We start from the raw sequence: 23,521 nt of genomic DNA, 5'->3' as shown, positions 1-23,521 counted from the left end.
CATTGATCTCCCAGTAGTGAAGCCCAGCCCTTAGAGAATTTACCCTGAGGATGGCTGATGCTGAGCGCTCTATTTGTAAGACAGGGAATATTGGCCCAGACTCAGCTACATCACTGATCCCTTTCCAGCAACCAATCCACCTCAGACCTCTACACTGTTTGCACATGGTCTGAGACCAAGACCATTGTTATCTATCATAAAGGTATTTTTGTGAGTGCTTATCCACATAGTTTCTAAGCCCCAATGTGATGCAGAAACCAAGAATTTCAGCTGCATCATTCTAGTGACGCCTTAGCCAGTGCTCCTATATTTAAAATACCCTCTGTTTTCTTTTAGAGAGAGATTTGCTGCAGATACAATGAACCAGAACTTCACACAGGGATGGTTATAAAAGCTCCGGTGGTGCCCAATATGTTCTCATTCTCACCTGATGACATGAGCAGCACAGCCTGGAGCAGGGCGACCTCTGTGTCATCCAGGTTAAATGAAGACAGCGACATGCCCAGGTCGAAGATGGCATCAGAGACTACGCCGAGACCCCCGTTTTTCAGCTGGCCCCTTGTCACTGCCATCTCCCCATTTAGTGTTAAAGTCTCACTCTCGGGGTCGTAGCGCACTGCTGCTCGGAGGGACATAATCTCCATACAGCAGCCTTTCAAAAGGATTATCTGGTCTTCACATGGCAGCTGCAGAGATTACACATGATAATGAAACAGCCTGCACTAACTAGGGTTTTCAAGCAAACTTAGTTTTGAAATACAATAAAATCCATGTTACTCTCAATAAACATCAAGGGCTGCTAAATACACTATTAACGCTGTTACACACCATACAGCTGATAGACTAAATACTCCCAAGTATGAATGACACACCCCAAAAGCTAACAACCCTGTGTAGTATATGCTTTGCCATCCTTCTGAGTGGGTTCATTCCACCCAATTTCTGTTGGAAATTAAGACACCATATCATTATAATGAAGGACTAATGGGTTCGAATTTCAGAAGACCTCAGCTTCCGTTAAGGCACTAAAATGAAGGGATCAGATTTTCAGAAGTGCCGTTCTCAGTGGGGACTGCTGGGGGCTGAGCAGGTTTGAAAAGCTAGCCTGATACATTTTCATAATATCCACTTTCCATTTGAAAAGCATTTTGCAAGCTTTAATTGACAAATTAATACTATCAATTGTTTCTTTGGTTACAACAATACTGCACCTCTTACTTTTCTGACCTAAGAATAGGGGGGGAAATGATCACACATGGGAAGAACTATAAATGTGGGCTGGTTTTTAGTAAAAGTAGTAAAACAAATATTGTCTCTGGAGAAGATTTTAAAAAATGCCTAAGTGATTGGGATTTGTGCTCTTTCTTCCCTTAATCACTTTTGAAATCTCCCCCTGTAATATTTTGGAAACCATCAAGTATCAGCATTTAATAAGAGACAATGAGCCAGATTCTGCTTTCATCTTTAGAAATGTAACTCAGTTGCCTTTAGTGGCACTAGTCCAATGTTATGCTGGTGTGACTGACAGCAGAATTTGGATCATTATCTTCAAGGCATGTTGCAAGGCTCATCTTTTTCCCAGGGTTTGAAAATGGTAGGAGGGAGTGTAGGGAGTGAGAGGGAATTGTAATGCCAAAGATGGGGAACTATTTGAGCAGAATTTGCTGGAGGGTAGTTCCTGAATTATTGCACTTAGGTTGTATTTATATGTTATTTCTAAGGTGTCTGCATAATAGGAATAGGTGCCCTTTTTAGCATTTCTATAAAGCTATCTAGCTACATAAATAAATGATAATGAAAGAAGAGTGAAATCTCCAAGACTGTTTTGAAGATGTCACTGTAAGTCAACATGAGCAGCTACCGTGACATATGTAATCATATGAAGATGAAGCTAAATCCTAATTGGGTTCTAGAATGAAGAAAATCTGTTTCATTTTGGGTTCATGTTAAGATATGATTTTTTTACTTTGAATCTCAAGTGAAGTAAACGTGTGTGGTTTTGGCAGTTGTGCACTCACTCACATAATGATTACATTTAATCTGGTAGAAAAACGTACAGCATGGATGATGGACAATTGGCTGACAGAGGCAAAAGCAGTGTTCTGTGGGAGAAGAGTTTTAAACATGGAGCCAGCGGAAAAGAGAAATTGACTAGGATTGCACAGTTATTTTGATGTGTCGCCAGTGTCAGGTCTGAAATGTTAGATACATAAGGAAAATGACACCTTCCAGTCAGGGCAAGTCAGCTTCCTTCTGCATCAAGCTCAATGGTTGCACATAGATGGGCTGAATGGGGAAATTGGCAGTTTAGCTTCCCAAAGGAAGTGCTGCTGTTTGGCTGCTGAGATCCAGTAAGAGAGGAGAGAAGGTGAAAGAAAAAAAAAAAGGAGAAAGGAAGCAATTATAAAAAGGTGGCAAATGGGAAACAAATGCAGAGAAAAAGGAGAGAAAGAAAGAAAGGGGGGGGGACAGAGGGGGAATAAAGAGAAAAAATGAGAACTGTATGGAGAGACAAGGAAGGAGGAAAGAAACAGAGACAAAGAGAAAAAAGAACGGGATCGTGAGATACGTAGCAAAAAAAGTCAATAGTGGGATATAACATGAACAAATAACTAATTATTTTTTCCACTGATCTAATAAACATAAAGAAATTCCTTTACTCTCCCACCTCTCCCAGACCCCCCTTGTAACTTCTTTATGGTGCACCTTTTCCCATAATGCTGAAGGAAACACTGCACAGGCCTTGGTTCAAGGGACACTGTTAGGTTAAATTGTGTCCAAAGTATAGGCTTTGTAAAAAATAAGGTTTTACCAAACTGAAGACCAATAGAAATGGTTCCTTGACTTAATTTGTTTAAAAAATACCACAATTTTATTTTTCTTAAAGAAACAAACACCCTCAGTGCTTGCAGTAGCCCGCACACTGTAGCACACCATGGCTGGGTCTGGTGGAAGTTGAGAGGGCATTCTGGCAAGTTTTAGGGACTTTTTTCTTTTAGCCTTTTTCCCCCTTAAAAGGGCGAGAGAGATCGGCATAGAAAATAACCTGTAATTCGTCAGAAAGCATGTAACCTCCTGGCAGCTGGAAACCAGCCCCCGACAATGAAAAATAATTCCTTGTCTATCACAAACATTCCCTTCCCTTACTCCCTCCCAGCTCTATTCTTCCCCTCTATACCTTCCCTGTCTCTACTCTTCTTTGCCTGTCCATTGCTCCCCTATTTTAACCCTCTTCAGTTCTTCTTCTTTTCCATCCGTAATTGCTCCCCTACTTTCTCACCTATCTCCTTATTTCTGGACAGGACTTGGATCCTACCTCTGTATGCAATTAGCCAGCCTGACAGACCAGGTAGGATCCTGCCAGCCAGGGCCAAGACTGGCTTCCTCCTAGCCTGCATGGAGTCCGGGCTGTCCAAGCTACAGTTGATGTTGGCACTGGCATCAGGACTCTCATCTTCTAGCAGCAACACATGCCCACCAGAGACTGGGGCTGCAGCTCCAGTTGACTGTGAAGGATGAGCTCATCTCACTGGGCCCCCTGCTGGCCACAGATATGAACTCGGCTGCTCACAATTTGATTTTGAGACTGAAATGACCTAAAACTGCATTGGCAAAACTCAGTACAGCCTTAGCCAAACTGGGACCGCTGACAACTGTGATACCATGCCACTAAACCATGAGCCTTTGAAACTAGGATGGTCTAGCAGCTGTGATGAATGTGATGGATGAAGTGAGCTGTAGCTCACGAAAGCTTATGCTCAAATAAATTGGTTAGTCTCTAAGGTGCACAAGTACTCCTTTTCTTTTTGCAAATACAGACTAACACGGCTGCTACTCTGAAACCAATAAAAATACAGTGTGTATCCCCTCTTGCAGCAGGCAGGGCACTGGGGAAAAGGGCCATAGTCCTTCCCTGCTCTGTCTCTTTTGCAGAGGTTAGCTGCACTGTCAGCTCTGGTCCCATGACAGCAGGGACTGTGATTGTGTCTGTGCAGGGGCCTACAGGGGAAGGGAAGGGCTTTTCCTCGCAAACTGATTCACAGCCGGAGTCTGGCCCAGGCAGGATTATTTGTAACCGAAGTAAAGACACCTGCATTTTTTAAAAAGTGAATCATTTTAGCCAGACTGTGTCCCTTTCAAATAAGTACTAACGTTTGCCATTCCCATTCCTTTATTTCACAACTGCGGCCACATGAGAAGGCAGCTCTCCCGACCCTTTGTATTCACTGTGAATTGTTTCTCATTCTATTGTCAGATTTTGGTGTCTGTAGGAGCAAAGTTTAAAAGGTGGCTCAGCTGCGGGGGAGGCCTGACCTAGCCAAAACGAGTAACATACAAAGGTCATGCCCCACAACTCCTGACTCATTTGCTTCATGCTTTCCACTCGCTTAAATTGTGGAGCATGTGGGCCTTGTGTGGCCAGGAGGGATAGGAGATATCAGATAGGCATTGCAGCCTATTATCTGATGGACCAGGTTTTTTAATTAAAAAGACTGCCTTGGCATGTCACTGCAATTTCCCAGCACAAACAGTAAATCGATGCAGACAGCTCCCCTCAGACACTGGAGTGCTACAGGGGCCTCTCAATCTCTTTGGATTTTTAAATCTTCATACTTGGCCATTGTTTCATCCTTTCTTGGCTGACAGAGCCAGGGAGAGCTATTTACAGTGCACCAGCAATTGATACTTACTGCACCCTCTTTTGTAGGTGCCAGGGGAGGCAAAGGGCATTACTTGACATAACAGCTCTCCTTGACTAACCTTAGAGATTGAGCTATCAGCCAGGGAAAAGCACAATGGTGCGCCTGCCTTAAGCTTCTTCCCTGACTGATGTTCAGTCAGTGGGGAGAAGAAGTGGTTCCCATGTTTGGATTTCGGATCATCTCCCTGAGCATGCTCACTGTCATTTCCAAGGTCATTCTCTTGCCATATAACCAGTGGGGTCAAGTGCAGTTCTGCAGGAGGAGATAGTAGGGCGGCAGTCCACCGCTGCTGCAGAACTTCCATGGCTGTGGATTGCAGGAGACTCTCAGGTGTCAAAGTTAGTTTCCAGTTGATTCAGCCCAGAATTTAAGTTAACATTTTTTTAAGTCAAGAGAACAATCATCATCATTATCTACTGCTCTCAAATTTACATTCATTCCCAATTTGTACCAGTGTGAGTGAGATCAGAATAGGGCCCATGCATATCCTAATTACACTAAAATTTAATTTTAAATATTCCTCTTATAGTGTATCTCACATTTGAATATCCTTCTGGAGCGAAGTGTTATTAGTTGCCTCCACATCTAACTTACATTTCACTCGTGGTGATGTCTGAGGGGCAGATTGTGGCCTGGGTTTTTGCTGACATCCCATCCACTACAGATGAGCCAGTGCGGGAGGTATCTTAGTCCTGGATTCAGGAAGGCACTTAACTCCATCCCTACGTAGGAAAGCATTTAAGTAAATGCTTAACTTTAAGCATGTACTTAAGTACCAGGGGGTTAATGGGCCTTAAGTATTTTCTTAAAGTTATGCAAGTGATAGGGAAGATTTATTGATTTTGCCACTGGTATAGGCCCATACAAAATCACAAAAAAGGGATTTGGTTGATCATAGGAAACAGGAAATTAAATGATACTGAGATGATTTTTATCCTATTTTTTTATTTTTAATTCTTTTAAGCCATCTGATTTAAAACAAAGTGAACTGATTAGTAAGGTCTAACCTCTTCACTTCATTCTTGCATGATTCAAGTCAACAGGAAGTAGAGGGATTTTATGAGGCTCAGATATAATTTTATGTGTTTTCATGTCACAATGACACTACTTTCTATTGTTTCTCTTGACAGGTCCATTTAGAATAGCATGAAGCAAAGAAAAAGAAAAAAGAAATTCTTACCTCACAAAACATAGGCAACTTTTTGGCAAAATCCACCACTCTTGTAATTGCTGGTGTGATAATTTTTGTAAACTGGCTGAAGGCTTCTAAGTCCACTTTCCCACTTTCTGGGGCATTAACCATTGGTGCTTGCCCAATATCTTCAGGCTAAGGATATTAAGAAATACATTAAAAGGGAAAATTTGTTTCATTCAAGTCATCTTTCATAGATGTTTATAATATGGTCGGGATTATATATAAAGTCCACCACTCTGTTCCTATGAAATTAAACAATAACATTAACCATTATTTATGCAGGACCTATAGGGGCAATTTTTCTAAAACAAGCCCCTGCAGTTGTCTGTGCAGCAGTTGTCTGTAAAATAGGTGATTACATAAAGAAATGGGTGATCAACGTGCCATTACACCCATTTTGTGTGAGCAGCTGCATATTTTACACATGCAATTACCTGTTTGTGTCTATGCATATTTCGTGGGAGAAGTTTAGGGGTTTCTGCTTGGAAATTTAGGGCTGATCCTGCCTCCTTCCACTGCTCAGCACCCTCAACCTCCCCTAAAACCAAGGGGAGTTGAAGATACTCATTACCTCTTACCTAGAAGATGCTCAGAACACTGTAGGATTGGGCTCCTTGGTTACCCAGTGTTATAATGTTATAATATCACAAAGACCACAAGCCAACTGCCAAGACCTATTTACAGAGGTGAGCTAACATGACTGAGACTAGGGATGGGCTGAAATCGGAGGTCGTTTGGATCAAATAAGAACTCCCTAAACATCTGCTCATTTAGGTTGAAATTTGTTCCTCTGCAGGGCTTCAGCACAAGGTTTATGCAACATGGAAGTCCTATTTTGAGGATTTAAGTGGGGCTTATATGATGTATAAGCTTTATCCTGAAACCCTGCAGAGGGGTGAATTTCACCACAGTTGAATTTAGACTTGCATACTTTCTAGACTTGCATACTTCTGTTTTTTAAAAAACCCACACATATCCAAAGCTGTTCTTCCGTGCTCAAAGTAAGGCTTTGCAATTGCAAAAGACCTGCCAAACACTATGTGGAGGGAGCATTTTGTTCAATTACTAAGTTTAAAACTGCTCAGGAGTCAGAGAAGAACTCCTTCAAGACAGTTGAGGTATATGAAGTTTACAGAAGTACCTTTCAACAGTGATACTGAAACTGCTGTTTGAATAATAACATAGGCTTAATAGGCTTTTTTTAAAGCAAAATGTCAAAGATTTTCCTACAGTTCTGCCATCAGTCAAAATCAAAATCTAACTTCTTTCAGAAGAAAACTGGTGCTCTGTATAAAGCACATAAGCATCTGATTTGGAAAGAATTGGGAAAACCACATGCTATGTAACCCAACATATTAATCCAACTGAGGTTAGGGAAAAAAATTTAGTACACAGGATCCATGTTCTTGCCCTTTTAAACCAAACCAAACCGCGAACTTTGCTAGATAGTAATTTCAAAAACAACTACATCACTCTTTGCAATATTCACTGACTTTGTGAATATTGTCTTTGTGTTATCTTCTTTATGTCCTGACACAACAGTGTGTGACTGTACATATAGAAATGTGTGATCCAATGTTGGAACTGAGTAAACATTGTGACAGGGTCGGGCCAGATGGCTATAGGAGAGTAATTTTTTTTTTTTAAAGCAGAAAAGAATTTTATTTACAAAGAATCACCAAAAAGGAAAAAACAAAAATATGCAACAAAACAAAAGCAAACGCAAGGTATAGCACAGCAGCCTTCAGGAGGGAGAAGTGTTCAGGCTAGCCTGGGCCCAGAGCGGGGGGGCTTCCTCGACACCCGTGGTCCTCCACCCTCCTGAGTTACCTGGTGGCCTAGAGCGGGGGGGGGGGGGGGGTTCCTCGACACTCGTGGTTTTCCACCCCCTCGAGTTACCTAGTGCCACGCCCAGTGTCACCGATTATTCCTCTCCTGAGAGTGCCCGACAAGATGGGCATGGCTGCGGGGTGGGCAGTTTGGGGGGAGGGACGGACGTACACCCACGTGTGATAGGACCCCTCCTAGGTGACAGTAATGATGGTATACACAGCAGCAATGGCTGGGGCCTCTCGCTCTTCCCCTCAATCAAAGGGTCAGATGGAGGGAACCGGATGGGGTCACAGAGCAGAGAACCTCGGACAGCGTCCACCGCTCCTCGAAGGCGTCAAGGGAGTCGGTGGACGCCGCCCAGAGGAACTCCGCCCGGATACGTGAATGTACTGAGGATCGGAAAACGGCCTTACAGTCGCAGGACGCTTCATTGGCCAATCTCCTCTCTCTGGTTTTATAGATGGCTGTTTTAGCTAGGGCTAGGAGGAGGTTAACCAGGAGATCCTGTGACTTTGTGGGGCCAAGGATGGGAAGTGTGTAAATAAAAAGGTGAGGGGAAAAGTGCAGCCAAAAGCGTAATAAAATATTCGTGAGGAGCCGAAAAAGGGGCTGCAGCCTGGCACACTCTAAATATACGTGTGCCAGGGTTTCCCTCACGTTGCAAAAAGGGCAAGTATCCGAGATGCGGGTGAACCACGTCAAAAACACGCCCGTGCTCACAGCTCCGTGAAGGAGCCGCCAAATAATGTCCCTGACGGGCCTCGGGACCAAGGTGGAATACAGGCTGGCCCACCAGGGCTGCTCACCCTCCAAAGGTGGCAGGAGGTCCTGCCACTTTGTATCGGGGAGGGACACCAGGGTGAGGGCGTGAAGGGTGTGAAGCGTGAGTGTGTATAGATATTTCCTTGGCGCAGTTTGGAAGCTGACCGGCTGCAGTTCATGCAACCGGCTCACAGTGAAAGGGTGAGGGGTTTGCTGGGATCTACGGGGTAGGGGTCCAATTGAAAGGTCCGGAGGGCCTGGGGTAGAGGGTGGGCGGGGTGCGCCCTCGTGCAGGGCTCGACTGAGATAAGCCTGAGCAGCAGGCGTCAAAATGACCTTCACCTCCTGAAGTACGTGCCGGGGGGTACGAGGTCTGGAGAGCCCCATGTGCCGAGCAAGCGTCAGGGGATCCAGCCAGTCTCCCCGGTCGTAGTCCAGGAGGTCTCCGACTCTCGTGACTTCCGCCAGGACCAAACTCTGGCGCACTGAGCAGGACTCTGCCACCTGCACACGGAGCTGGGGGTTGGGTAGCAGGGGCTCCACAAGGAGATCCACTCCCATGGTGGCCGCCGCGGACCTGGTCGTTGAAAACAGTTTCCAAGTCCAGAGGAGGTCCTGGTAGAAGACTGGCAGCCTGGAGAGGTCTCGCGGAAAACCTCTTGGACAGAGATAAAAGAGCTGCCGGTCGTATCGGAGCCCTTGGAAGCGGCGCAGGAAGGCGTGCGCCAATATGCTCCACGTCGAACTACCTGCACTATAGAGGAGCCTCTGCAGGGCCCGGAGGCGGAAGACACGGACCTGAGTGTGCAGACACTTCAGGCCCTGCCCTCCTTCCTTCAGGGGTAGATGAAGAACTCCAACAGGGGCCCAGTGCATTCCTGACCAGAAGAACTCTAGAATCGATGTCCGGAGGTTGGTCAGGAAATCTGGGGCTGGGACCAGGGTGTTGAGCCGGTATCAGAGCATGGACAGGACTAGTTGGTTAAGCATCAGCGCTCTGCCTCGGAGGGAGAGACATCGGAGTAGCCTCGTCCATTTCCGGAGCCACTCTATCATCCCGCCTTCTAAATTTTGCCAGTTCTCCGGCGGAGAAGGGTGCGTGGCAGAAAGGTAAACGCCTAGGTAGAGCAGCAGACCCATGCTCCACCGGATGGTCTGAAGCGTGGGTGGGAGGGAGCTCACCTGCCACCAGTCCCCTACCGCCAAGCCAGAGCTCTTGACCCAGTTGACTTGGGCGGAGGAGGCTGCCGAATAGATGGCCTGGCAAGCCTCCACCCACGCCAAGTCGCCTGGGTCCTGGACCACGAGGAGCACGTCATCGGCGTAGGCCGACAGGACCAGCCGCAGCTCCAGCTCCCACAGCACCAACCCTGTCAACCTCCTTCGGAGGAGACAGAGGAAGGGCTCCATCGCCAGAGTGTACAGCTGGCCCGAGAGGGGGCACCCCTGCCGTACTCCTCGCCCGAAGCTGACCGGTTCGGTCAGGGTCCAGTCGAGCCTAACCAGACACTCTGCAGAAGCATACAGTACCTGGATAAAACTCACAAACTGAGGTCCGAATCCAAACGCCTGCAGAGTGCCCAGGAGGTACCCATGGTCCACTCTACCAAACGCCTTCTCCTGATCAAGAGACAGGAAGGTGAATGACAGACCATCTCTACGCCCGAGTTCCAAAAGGTCTGGGACTAGAAATAGGTTGTCAAAAATGCTGCGGCCCGGGACAGTGTAGGTCTGGTCTGGGTGGATCACGTCCGCCATCACGGACCCTAGCCGCAGCGAGATTGCTTTCGCTACGATTTTGTAGTCCGTGCTAAGGAGTGAGATGGGGTGCCAATTTCGTAAATCGCGGAGGTCCCCCTTCTTCGGCAAAAAGGCGAGCACCGCTCGCCTGCACAAAAGAGGAAGGACCCCGCCTTGCAAGGACTCGGCCCAGATAGTGGCTAGGTCTGGGCCAAGGATGTCCCAGAACACATGGTAGAACTCTACGGTCAGCCCGTCCATGCCCGGAGATTTATTGGTGGGCATGCGATGGAGGGCTTCCGAGAACTCGGCCAGGGTGAGAGGCAGCTCTAGTCGGTCTCGGTTGCTCACGGTGACTGTAGGGAGTTCCTTCCAGAGCACCCTGCAAGTGCCAGGATGGGTCAGATCCGGGGAGAAAAGGCTTGTGTAGAAGTCATGGGCCCTCCCACACATCTCCACCGGATCCGTGAGGTGGGTGCCGTCTTCTGCTAGAAGGCAGGTGATGTGTTTCTTGGCCCCCCTCATTTTCTCCAGGGCATAGAAGAAACGGGAGCCACGATCCATCTCCCGAAGGAGGTGGATGCGGGATCGAACAAAGGCACCTCGGGCCCGATGGTCCTTGAGGGCCCGGAGCTCCTCCCGCTTCTCCTGGCACACTCCGCAGAGGAACGGGTCCTCGGGGCTGGCGGCCAGACGCCTCTCATCTCTAAGACCTCCTTTTCCAACTGCTCTATCGCCGCATTTCTCCGTCGGCTGATGCCCTGGGTGTAGTCACAGCAGAAGAGCTTGGCGCGAACCTTCCCTAGGTCCCACCATCGCCGCGCCAAGGGAAAGGCACGCCGCTGCTCTCGCCAGGCCAGCCAGAACTCCCGGAAGGACGTCACGAAGCCCTCATCCTCCAACAGGCTGTTGTTAAAATGCCAATAGGCCGGCCCCAGCCTCTCTGCATGGAGGGAGGCTGTTATGGTGGCTAGATGATGGTCGGAAAATGGGGCCGGCCGAATGTTGGAAGAGTGGGCTCGTGAAAGATGGAAATGGGATAAATAAATATGGTCCAACCGAGAGTGGTGTGACCGATGGGCCTCCACCCGGACAAAGGTAAACGTGGAAGTGTCATCCGGGTGGTGGTCACGCCAGACATCCACTAGGGAGTGATATTCGACTATTTCTCGGAGAATGTTCGCGGCGGCCGGGCTCAGCTCGGCCCCCGAGCGGTCCTGCTCCTCAAGGGTGGTGTTAAAGTCACCTCCCAGGACTAGGCACTCGTGAGAATCTAGGGTGATGAGGAAGACGGACACCCGCTGGTAGAATTGCGGCCGCTTCGGGCTCATTGTCGGGGCATAGATGTTAATGAGGTTGATCACGAGCCCCTCCATACGGACCCAGAGATGCAGCAGGTGGCCCGGCACAGCCTCAGTGACCCCTAGCACCTCGGGTCGTAGGTTGGGGGAGAACAGGGTCGCCACTCCAGCCTGTCGAACTGTGAAATGGCTAAAGTAGACCCCGTCCCCCCACTCCAGCTGCCAGCTGTCCTTGGCGGTCGGATCTGTATGGGTCTCCTGCAGGAAAACCACAGAGTACCTCCCCTCCCGAAGGAAAGAGAACACCTGGGACCTGCGGAGAGCCATCCTACAGCCCCTGGTGTTCAAAGTTGCGATAATGAGAGGCGTCATGCGGAGGGCTGGGGGGGGGTGGGGGTTCCTTGTTGGCGGGGGTGTTCGCAACTCCCAGCGGGTCACGCAACAATCCGTGACCCGTCCCGTAAGTGAGTAATTTATCACGGAAGCTGCGGACCCGCCCGTAGGCCACGGCACCTTGCCTTCCTGTCCCTCTACTCTCTCTTATAAGGGCCCTTGTGGCTTGGAGGATTTGGTCAAAGTCCCCCCATCGCTGGAGAGCTAGCTGTACGTTGTTGCGGGAGCCACGGGCGTCTTCTAAAAACTCCCGCAACGCTTTTCGCAGCTCATGGGGGGGTGGGGTTGCGATTTCTTGGTTATTCCCTGGTGGGGCTCTTGGTGCAGCCTCGTGGTCCGCTGAGGCAGGCAGGCAGGGTGCAGACCACCGACGGGGCGTCTGACAGGCCAAAGTTATTAGGTCCATCTCAAGCCTTGGGGTAGAAGGGGATGGTGGAGGGAAAATTGCAGCTCCTAATGGGTTGCAGCAGGAAAATGCGAAGACTGCTCCTTGGAGGGGATCCGCAAAAAAAGGGAAAGAAATAACCCCAGGGGCGGCAATAGCATTGCAGGAGGAGGTGGATTGGGCAGGGACGGGGTGGGGAAAGGGGCAAGCAGGAGTTCTGGGCTTCGGGAGGCAAGCAGCTGAGAGGTGGCGCCTCCTGAACAGATTAGAGGGTTAAGGGGGTGGGGAGGGGGCTCCCGGTGATGTCAGGCGCAGGCTCTGTGGTGGATTTGGCAGCCACGGCATCAGGTGGTGGACTACCTTCTGTAGGGTCCCCACCCAGGAAGGCGGTTAGGGGGAGGGAGCATGGGGAAAGGGGGACTGGAGTGAGGTTGCCCAGATCAAGGCCAGCCGGCAGAAGGTCATCCTCTCCCTGCGTGACCGGGGTCAGACCTAGGGCCTCGATCTCCTCATACATGGAGGAGAGGTTGCCTTCCGCCACCCCAGGGGTCTCCCCTCTAGTGCCCGCCTCGACGGTTGCCTGGGGGTTCGTGGGGGTTTCGGGTGATGTCCGGGCAGAAGGGGCTTCCCCAGGGGTCTCAGAGGGGAGGGTCTTCCGTGGAGGGGAGATCCTACCTTCCAGTGCTATCGTGTCTTCCCCACCCGACACCGGCGGATGGATCTCACTCGTGGGAAGAGCAGAAGGCTCAGTGTCAGTGCCCTCCTTCCTGGTCTTCCGGGGAGCCTCCGCATCGGATGGGTAAACCGGAGCTCGAGCCTTCCGTTTGCCTCACTTCCCCTGGACTAGGGTCCAGCCCTCCATAGCATCGTCTGGGGACTGGTTAGCAGGGGTCGTGTCGGAGGGCAGAGGCGATGGTTCAGGGGCTCGGGGGGGTAACGGTGAGGCAGAATGAGGGAGGGAGGGTTCCCCTTGGGGCAGGCCCTCTCCTCTGCTTGGTAGTATCTTTGCTGCACCCTCCTCCATAGACTCTGCCAGATTGTTAGCAGCGAGGGCGGGGCTCCCTCGCTCATCTGGGCATTGTAGGGGAGGTGTTCCTTGGGCCCGGGCAGGAGTAGCAGTGGATCGAGCAGGAGGAGAGGTGGTTTCAGGTGCCGGGCGGCCAGGGGCGCCAGCAATGACGGAGCCGATGTCCTGCCGGGTCTCGGGTGCCCCTCCCCGCCGGGCCAAGGGGCAGTCTCTTCGGACATGCCCCACTGATCGGCAGAGGTAGCACCGGGCCTCTCCTATAGAGTAGTAGACCCGATAGCAGGCTCCCTGGTAGGGAACTAGGAAGGACGCCTCGAGCGCCTCTCCGTCACGTGCCGCCGGCGGCGGTAGAAGCTGCACTTGCCGGTGGAACGAGAGGACGTGACGGAGGGTGGGGTCCTTGCAGCCCAACTGGAGAGGGCTGATGACAGAAACGGGTTTCCCCAGGATGGAAAGAGCAGGTAACAGCGCGGCATTGGGTAAAAAAGGAGGGACGGAGGTCAGGACGAGGCGGACGCCCAGGTCCTCTAGCGGCTCCAGGGGGACAAAACCCTCCCCCCCCCACCGCCAGGCCCTTCTCCACCGCCTCCTGGGCGGCAGCCTCCGATGCTAAGAGAAAGACGACCTTCCCGTACATTTTGGAGGCTGCCACAATAGCCATGGGTCCTACCACCCTCGCCAACGCCTGCACGTATGTCTCCACGTGGGGTGAGGCGGGCACCAGGAGGCAATGGACGCCGTGTTTCCTGGTCATGGTAGGAAAGGGGCCCTGGCCACTATTGATGGTAGCAGAGGCGGTGGGTGGGCAAGATGACGAGGCGGCAGGCAGGGAGGCTGCCGCCACCCAGGCATATGCCGTGGGGGCCGGGGGAGGGACGCTCGCAGAGCTGGTGGAGGGAACAGTGGGGAGGGATGCCATGGTCGATGACGAGGCCACAGCGGTGGGGACAGCCCCTGTCATGGAGGGCCTGGTGGTTGTAGCGGGGCCCTTTCCCTGCTTCACACCCTGGCCTTTCCGGCCAACTGGGGGGCTCTCCTAGAATCTGGGGGGGGCGGTGGGCGTGGCAGCGGTGATAATCGCCCCAGTGCCTCCAGCTGCTGATGCCCCAGCGGGGGCGGTGGCAGGTGTTTTGGCAGCAGTGGTGGGGGGAGAGGCTTGGGGGTTGGGCGGGGGGGTAGGTGGGGGAGGGGCAGCTGAGGTTGTTAGAGGGGCCTCACCCCTCTCATTCCCCGTCATCGTGAGCAGGGAGAGATGGGGAGACACCAGAAGGAGGAGGGGGGAGGGGGAAGCAGATTAACCACTTCTCCCTGTTGGGCTGCAGGTTGCGGGAGGGGGAAATGGATCGGACTGGAGAGGGGGAGGAAACAGGAGTTGGGGTCAGGTAGTAGGGGCAAACTGTGGGGTGGACAGTCCGCGGGCGGGGGACGGACGGACATGAACCCACGTGTGTTTGTCCAAAGAGTCTCGTTTGGTTGGCTGTTGTTTCTGGCCCGGACGGTGGAATCAGGGTGAGCAGCTGAATCCAGAGGCAGATGGCAAGTTGCCAGCAGGGACAGACAGCGCGGGGGCCGTGACGGTTGTACTAGTGTTGGGGGGGGCACCGATGGATCGGGGGGCAGCTCCATGCCACACCCCCTGTGCCCCTACAAATGCAGTCAAGACACAGTCAAACCTCCCCCCACACAAGAGTACAGTTCAAAAGTTACTCAGTCTTACGGCCCCTTCTACGATGGTTTGTAGCTTCCCTGGGTGGTTTTTCTGTCGGCTATCTTCTCTTCTGGCTTTGTAGCTTTAGACAGCGAGGCTTTCAGCAGGCCAGGAATGTCGAGTAGATAAGAAGATTCCTCTCGGCCCAGTACGGGTCCAGAATCAAACAGCAAAACTGTTTGGACTGGGGGCTTCCACTCCCCTCCTCCGGGGAGCGGGTCGGCAGTTTCAGCCAGAGCAGTAGCAGCATCCAAGGGCAGGCGTGGGGGGGCTGGCAGCCGACCAGCACTCAAATTGCAGCAGAAAAACAGCAAAAAAAACAAAACGAAGAAAAAGTGTCTGGCCCGGTTGGGGGGGAAGCTGAAGCAGGGGCAAAAAGTAAGAAAAGCCCAGGCCATGGGGCTACAGGAGAGGAATAGAAAGCAGATAGATTAGCAGTAAGCGAAGAAGGTCCCTTTTCCCTGGGTACGGGAGCAGGGAAGGTTCCAGAACAATCAGGAACCTTCTGGAGGCTGATTAAAACACCTGCAGCCAATCAAGAAGCTGCTAGACTCAATTAAGGCAGGCTAATCAGGGCACCGGGGTTTTAAAAAGGAGCTCTCTTCAGTTTGTGGTGTGCGTGTGAGGAGCTGGGAGCAAGAGGCACTAGGAGCTGAGAGTGAGAATGTGGACTGTTGGAGGACTGAGGAGTACAAGCATTATCAGACACCAGGAGGAAGGTCCTATGGTGAGGATAAAGAAGGTGTTGGGAGGAGGCCATGGGGAAGTAGCCCAGGGAATTGTAGCTGTCGCACAGCTGTTCCCGGAGTCACTCTAGACAGCTGCATTCCACAGGGCCCTGGGCTGGAACCCGGAGTAGAGGGCGGACACGGGTTCCCCCCAAATCCTCCCAACTCCTGGTCAGACATAGGAGGAGTCGACCTGGACTATGAATTCAGAAAAACGGCCAAGCTGAGGGCTGCCGTGAAGCTCCAAGGCGAGCAAATCCGCTAATAAGCGCAAGACCCACCAAGGTAGAGCAGGAACTTTGTCACAACTGGTGTCGGAAGTGGGATCTGGTATCCACAGCAGGGCGGAAGAAGGAGGGTTTTTGGAAGGAAAAAAAAAAGAAAAAAAAAGTGAAGAGCATCTATTTTTGATTTTTTCACCACAATGGAGGAGGTAGTGCGGGCACTGATACAAGCCACGGCTGCCCAGCAGGAGGCTACTCGTGTCCAGGCAGCCGCCCAACAGGACGCAATGAGGCTGCAGCAAGAGACTAATCATCTGCTGATGGACCAGGGTGCTCAAGACCAGGTTATGTTGCGGGAACTGGTAAACCAGGTAAGGCCCTTACAGAGCAGAACCGCGGCCATGATGGGACGCAGATCATGCAGGCCAGCAATTGGCTGCAGAAAATGACGCGGGAGGATGATGTGGAGGCATATCTCCTGGCCTTTGATAGGACAGCCCTGTGGGAGGCTTGGCCCCGAGAACAGTGGTCTGGCATCCTCGCTCCATTCCGGTGTGGGGAGGCCCAGAAGGCCTCATATGATTTGCCTGAAGAGGCTGCGGCAGACTACCCCCAGCTGAAAGCAGAGATCCTGGCCAGATCTGGGGTAACAACCGCAGTGCAGGCCCAGCGATATCATGAGTGGAGGTACCATGAAAACAAAACCCCACGGTCCCAATTATATGACCTCATCCATCTCGCATAAAAGTGGTTACAAACTGAGTCCTGGAGTCTGGAGGAGATACTAGAGGTTCTGGTCATCGACCGGTACATGAGAGGACTACCACCAGACCTTCATGCCTGGGTAAGCCAGAACGAACCCTCCACCTACGACGAGGTTGTCGCACTGGTAGAGAGGTGAAGGACGGCTAGGGAGCTGACCCGACCAGTTAAGGAAGAAGCACCCCGGGTTAAACTAGCAGCACCAAGCCCTAGAGCTTGGGTGACTGGGCCACCAGGAGAACCCAGGTGGAAAAAGAGAGGGGCTGAAGGCCCACCAGAAGCCACAAAGAGTCGGAGCACTGAGGGGGAAGAGGATCGTGATATTAGACTACCCAAACCAAGAGACCGGGGAATGCCTAGGGCTCCTTACAGATGTTACGCCTGCCGGGAGTGGGGACACATAGCTGCACAGTGTCCCAATGCCGAGGAGCCTATGCAGTGTAACCTGGGGAACTGGGCAGACCCAGGCTCCCTAATCCACCTTGTGGGGGTCTCACTAACCCCACATATGTATACTAGACCGGTGAAGCTAAATGGGGTAGAGACCACAGCACTGGTTGATTTGGGGAGTGCTATCACGCTTGTCTCGGGGAATGTCGTGAAGCGTAGTCAGTTGCTGTGGGCTAAGCGTATGGGGATAATATGCGTCCATGGGACAGTTAGTTATTACCCCACCATCCCAGTAAAAATCGAGATTCAGGGGAACACTACTGAGGTAGCAGCAGGTGTAGTCCCTAAACTCCCATACCCAGTGCTCATAGGGAGGGACTTCCCAGGGTTTGGAGACTTACTCCAGGTAGAGGAATTGGAGAAAGGGGGAAGCCCTGAAAGTAGTGCGGCATCCACAGTAGACTGTCAACCCCCAACCTTCTCTGAAATATCCCCAGATTTGTTCTCCACTCTCAGACAGCGTAGAAAGATGAAAAGGGAAAGAAGGACAGCTAAGGCCTTGGGAAACCGAATACTGGCCCAAAGCCAGAGGGTCACTCTCATAGGTAGGCGGACCCGAGCAGCTGAAAAGGAGGCCACCCAGGAGGGAGAAGCACCCGAGTCGGACCCACACCCTAATGCCTCTGAACCAGTAGAGGCAACAGAGACTGGCCTCCTAGATCTCGGGCAGATTAGCTCCAGGAGAGGAAATTTTGGACGGGACCAGGCTGAAGACCCACGGTATGACAACATTAGGAAGGAGGTGACCGAAATAGATGGGGTCCCCGTGGAAGGGAAAACCCAGGGACCAGGACCCTACTTCATAATGAAGAAGAATCTCTTATACCAGATTGCACCAATACAGGGGCAGAAGGTACAGCAGATCCCAATACCTCAAAAACACCAGAATTCTGTATTAAGTCTTGCCCATAGTCATCTTTTTGGGGGGCATTTGGGGGTAGAGAAGACCCTGGCATGGGTCCTGCGACAATTCTTCTGGCCCAGAGTACATGAAGAAGTGCGGAGGTACTGTGCGTCCTGCCCGGAGTGTCAGCTGCACAGTCCCCATCCCCACTTGAGGGCACCTTTAGTACCCCTTCCCATTATAGAGGTCCCCTTCGAGTGAATAGCCATGGATCTAGTGGGACCCATGGAGAAGACAGCCCGGGGCCACCAATATATACTTGTCGTTCTGGATTATGCTACTCGCTACCCAGAAGCCGTCCCCCTGTGGAACACGGCCTCTAAAACGATAGCTAACGAGTTGGTGGGGATCTTTGCCTGAGTGGGGCTACCAAAGGAGATATTAACAGACCAAGGTACCCCATTTATGTCGAAGCTAATGAAGGACCTCTGTACGCTGCTCCATATACTTACCCTGAGAACTTCAGTCTATCATCCGCAGACCGATGGGCTGGTAGAAAGGTTTAACTGAACCCTCAAGGCAATGATAAGGAAAGTGGTAAAAAAGTCGAGATGGGAAGGATTGGGACACACTACTCCCTACCTTATGTTTGCAATCTGGGAGGTACCTCAGGCCTCAACTGGGTTTTCCCCCTTTGAATTATTATACGGACGCCACCCCCATGGCATACTAGATATTGCAAAAGAAATCTGGGAAGAGGAACCCAACGAGGGGAGAAATATAATTGACCATGTGTTGCAGATGCGAGAACGGATAGGCCGGGTCACCCCTATTGTACGGGAACATTTGGAAAAGGCGCAGGAGGCCCAGCGAACCCATTACAATTGCCAGGCAAAAGTTCCAACCAGGGGATCGGGTGATGGTGTGGGTACCCACGGCAGAAAGCAAGCTTTTGGCCCAATGGCAGGGGTCCTATGAGGTGGTTGAACCCGTGGGGGAAGTAACCTACAAGGTGTGGCAGCCAGGATGCCGGAAACAAGAACAAATTTATCACATTAACCTCTTAAAGCCTTGGCACCAACAAGAGGCATGTGTAGTGGCCCAAGAGACCCCGATCCAGGGAAATAACATGCAGGAGCAGATCAGGATATCCACTGATCTGACATCAAACCAGAAGAAGGAGGTAACTGAGATGATCATCCAATACCAGGACGTGTTTTCAACCAAACCAGGCTGGACCACTGAAGCATATCACCACATTATCACAGACCCTGGGGCAAAGGTAACTTTAAGGCCCTATCAGGTCCCAGCAGCAAAAAGGGAGGAGATCAAGGCAGAGGTAAAAAGGATGTTGGAGCTGGGAGTCATCAAAGAGTCCCACAGTCAGTGGTCAAGCCCGACTGTGTTGGTGCCCAAACCCGATGGCACCGAGGCGAAATACCTTGGCTACATTGTAGGAAGGGGCATGGTCAAGCCCCAACTAAACAAACTAGAGGCTATCCAAAATTGGCCCAGCCGAATCGGAAAAAGCAAGTCCGGGCGTTCCTGGGGGTAGTGGGGTACTACCGACGATTTATTCCCCATTTTGCTACCAGAGCGAGTCCCCTGACAGACCTGATTAAAGCCCGGGGTCCAGACATGGTGAAGTGGACAGATGCCGCAGAGAAAGCATTTAGGGATCTACAGACAGCCCTCTGCAGTACCCCATGCTTATAGCCCCAGACTTCAACAAAGAATTCATTTTACAAACAGATGCATCTGAAGTAGGATTGGGAGCTGTCCTATTGCAGATGGTCGGAGACAAAGAACACCCAATCCTCTACCTCAGCAGGAAACTCCTCCCGAGAGAGCAGAAGTATGTCGTGGTTGAAAGAGAGTGTCTAGCTGTGAAATGGGCCATGGAAACATTACGTTATTACCTTCTGGGACGACGGTTTACCCTCGTGACTGACCATGCACCCCTCCAGTGGATGCAGCAAAATAAAGAGAAGAATGCAAGAGTGAAAAGATGGTTCCTGTCCCTACAATGTTTCCAATTCACCATACAACACCAGGCTGGAAGCCACCATGGCAATGCAGATGGCTTGTCACGAGTACACTGCCTGAAGTCCCAAGTTGCCCAACCCCGTAGTGTTCAGCAGACTCGGGGGATATGTGACAGGGTCAGGCCAGATGGCTATAGGGGAGTAATAGAAGGAAGATATATAAGCCCCAGGCTAAGTAGGTCCCTTTTCCCTGGGTAAGGGAGCAGGGAAGGTTCCAGAACAATCAGGAACCTTCTGGAGACAATTAAGACAGGCTGATTAGAACACCTGCAGCCAATCAAGAAGCTGCTAAAATCAATTAAGGTAGGCTAATCAGGGCACCTGGGTTTTAAAAAGGAGCTCACTTCAGTTTGTGGTTGCGTGTGAGGAGCTGGGAGCAAGAAGCACTAAGAGCTAAGAATGAGAACGCGGACTGTTGGAGGACTGAGGTGTACAAGCATTATCAGACACCAGGAGGAAGGTCCTATGGTGAGGATAAAAAAGGTGTTGGGAGGAGGCCATGGGGAAGTAGCCCAGGGAGTTGTAGCTGTCGCACAGCTGTTCCCGGAGGCACTCTAGACAGCTGCATTCCACAGGGCCCTGGGCTGGAACCCGGAGTAGAGAGCGGGCCCAGGTTCTCCCCAAATCCTCCCAAGTCCTGGTCAGACATAGGAGGAGTCAACCTGGACTGTAAATTCAGAAAAACGGCCAAGCTGAGGGCTGCCGTAAAGCTCCAAGGCGAGTAAATCCGCCAATAAGTGCAAGACCCACCAAGGAAGAGCAGAAACTTTGTCACAACGTCAAAAAACTGATCAGCTGACTCAAATGCAAAACTTCCTGTAGTGGGCTTAACAATGGCTCAAGGTTTGTGCAGTGGAGTACACTGCAGGTGTATGTGTGTATAGATATGAGAATTTCCACCTGGAGGTCATTCTATGGTCTGGTGTACCTTGGACTGAAGTAGATTTCACTTTCCTTTGAGGCCCTTTGGTATCTGTGTGCTGCAGGAGCATTTGGTATTCTGCATTAATTTCCTTTACAAATCAAATTTAGAAAAATAATCAGAAATGAAACAAACCCTTTTTAGGGGCTGAGCCTTTTATTTTCTAGGCTGAACCTCAGTTATCACTTATTCAATAGTTAGACCTTTCCCCTGAAAAGGTCCCCAGGGTCCTTCTATAATCTGCAATCCCAGTGATGTACTATCCTGTTTTTGCTGAGCTTAATTCCTCCTCCCAGAATTTTTTTTTTTTGGTTTAAATAAATGTATTCATTTTTGAACAAAGGGGCAATAAAAACACAATTTAACAAAAATCTGATTTTTGTGTTATTACCTGAAAAAAAGGTTTTTATTCACAACATGAAGCCGTGCTGGATATCAGTCCATACATGGACAAATGTGTCTGAATACACATGCACACACATAACCATTATTTATATTATGGGCTGACACCAGCATATAAGGAGTAAGATGTACTTTCTATTTTTCCTTACTCTACCAGAACAGGGGGTTCCCGTTTTAGCTGCATAGTTTGATCAGATGATCAGATTCACAGAAACTGGCAACCACTAATTATGAAGTTCATGTGATTTTTCATACAGTTCACCAGTCAACATACAAACAAATTTGGGGGTGACAGTGCTGGGAAGGGGCTTATGAGGGAATAAAAGAAATTGGCAACAAAAGCAGAGTACAAGGCTTCAGTTCCTACCAGAAATTTCCTTTTTTGTTTCCAGTGACTTCCTTGTGCATTAGTGGCCACATGCGCTTCAGTGACAATTTTGATCAGCTCCCATTCCTCATCTGTTGGCTCGGGTCTGTGCCCAATTGTTTTTTGTAGCTCTTCCCGACGTCTCTTCTCTCGGTTTTCTTCTATCAGCTTCCTTTTTGCTAACCGCTTGCTGTCATCCAGCACCACTATCAGGAATAAAAACAAAATAAAAAGTAACAAAATGGACACCTGCTCTTGGGCGTGTCTGAATTTTAGTCTGACTTATCTCAGATGTGCTGAGAGAACTAGAAACAACTTGACAAGGCAGTTGGTGAAGAAGTCTATCAGCCAGCCTGGAAGGTAGCAGAGCTAGTCTTTCTTACCCCACACTTATTCTCTCTAGATCCTGAATGATTTACTTACACATGTGCTTAACTTTATTCATGGAGAGTAGTGCCATTGTCTTCAATGGAGTCCCACTATGTTCAATGGGACCACTCACAGAGTGTAAAACTATGCAAGACTGATAGTAAATTGGACCCCCCATCCACTTGTTAGTGTATTCCAAGCTAGAAAACGAGGGGTCTTTCTTTTTCCTTAAGAAAGAAAAGGAAACAAAAAAACAGCCAAGCCAGTGCTCATGTTACAGTCTCATAAACTGACATGTGGTAAAATGGGAAGCAAGAATATAATAGTGTAGAGCGGCAGTTCTCAAACTGTGGGTCAGGACCCCAAAGTGGCTTGCGACCCCATTTTAATGGAGTCGCCAGGGCTGGTGTTAGACTTGCTGAGGCCTGGGGCCGAAGTCTCATCACCCACCGCCCAGGGCCAAAGCTGAAGCCCATGCTTCAGCCCTGGGCAGTGGGACTGAGGCTACAGTCCCCTGCTCTGGGACTGAAGCCCTTGGGTTTTGGCTTTGGCCTCCTGCCTAGGGCGGTGAGGCTTGGGCGGGCTCAGACTTCGGCCCCTGCTCCTGGGGTCGCGTAGTCATTTTTGTTGTTAGAAGGGGATCATGGTGCAATTAAGTTTGAAAACCCCCGACCTATACCAATTAAATGAAATTGGTTGTGGGCAAACACAATTATGGAATGAGGCAGGGCTCCAGAGATTGCCTGCAGAAGTGTGGTGTGTATCTAGAGACCCAAGCAACATCTGAGCAAGGTGCCGCAGGGTTTGAGGGTCATGGAGGCACTATAGAGGAAATTTATTGTTGCCTTGATATAATCTAGCTTCTCTTCAGCCTCCCTATTTTGATCTCTACGAGACCTCACTTTCCTAGAGTACAAAAGGGAGAAAGTGATGACAGCAGTTTAAGTCTATACCATGGCAGAATGTAAAGTAATAAAATATTTAGAGTCCACTTCAAGAAGAGGTTGAGAGGCCAGTCTACATAGTACAGTCAGGCTCTCTAAAGGACTGTCGACCAGATCAAAATACACACCTCTTCCAAAGGGAATAGCCCTACTCTATATGGACAGCTCCAATGCCTTCCTCTGCTGTTGCTCTTAGCTTCCCCAAGCTGCAAGGTTAGATTAATCTGTTGCCTCATAAGTCTCACCATTGTCCACAGGACTCCAAATAGCCTCAGTTTAACTGATAGGAAACTAGACAATTTCCCACTGGTGCAACCTGGGAAAGCGATGAGCAGCAGTGGAGGCATTGAAGTCTGCAGACAGAGTTCAGGAAGACAGTACTACCTCAGTTTCCATTTGTCTCATGTTCACAGGTTG

The 23,521-nt window shown here is 50.4% G+C and overlaps 1 protein-coding gene across 13 annotated transcripts in view; it reads right to left on the bottom strand.

Moving 5' to 3' along the window:
* The window catches only part of THRB (thyroid hormone receptor beta), a 296,012-nt gene that overhangs the window by 7,850 nt on the left and 264,641 nt on the right, over positions 1 to 23,521 (bottom strand). For all 13 annotated transcript variants that reach the window (XM_073333470.1, XM_073333469.1, XM_073333478.1 and 10 more), the window contains 3 exons: positions 21,792 to 21,997; positions 5,884 to 6,030; positions 428 to 686 (listed from right to left, as the gene is read on the bottom strand). In XM_073333470.1, coding sequence (XP_073189571.1) covers positions 428 to 686; positions 5,884 to 6,030; positions 21,792 to 21,997 — 612 coding nt within the window. The remainder of the gene's footprint in view (positions 1 to 427; positions 687 to 5,883; positions 6,031 to 21,791; positions 21,998 to 23,521) is intronic.

Source organism: Lepidochelys kempii, chromosome 2 (assembly GCF_965140265.1).
Source record: "Lepidochelys kempii isolate rLepKem1 chromosome 2, rLepKem1.hap2, whole genome shotgun sequence".
NCBI lineage: Eukaryota > Metazoa > Chordata > Testudines > Cheloniidae > Lepidochelys > Lepidochelys kempii.
Note: the sequence above shows the minus strand (reverse complement) of the source record. Positions and strands in the feature narration are given on the sequence as shown.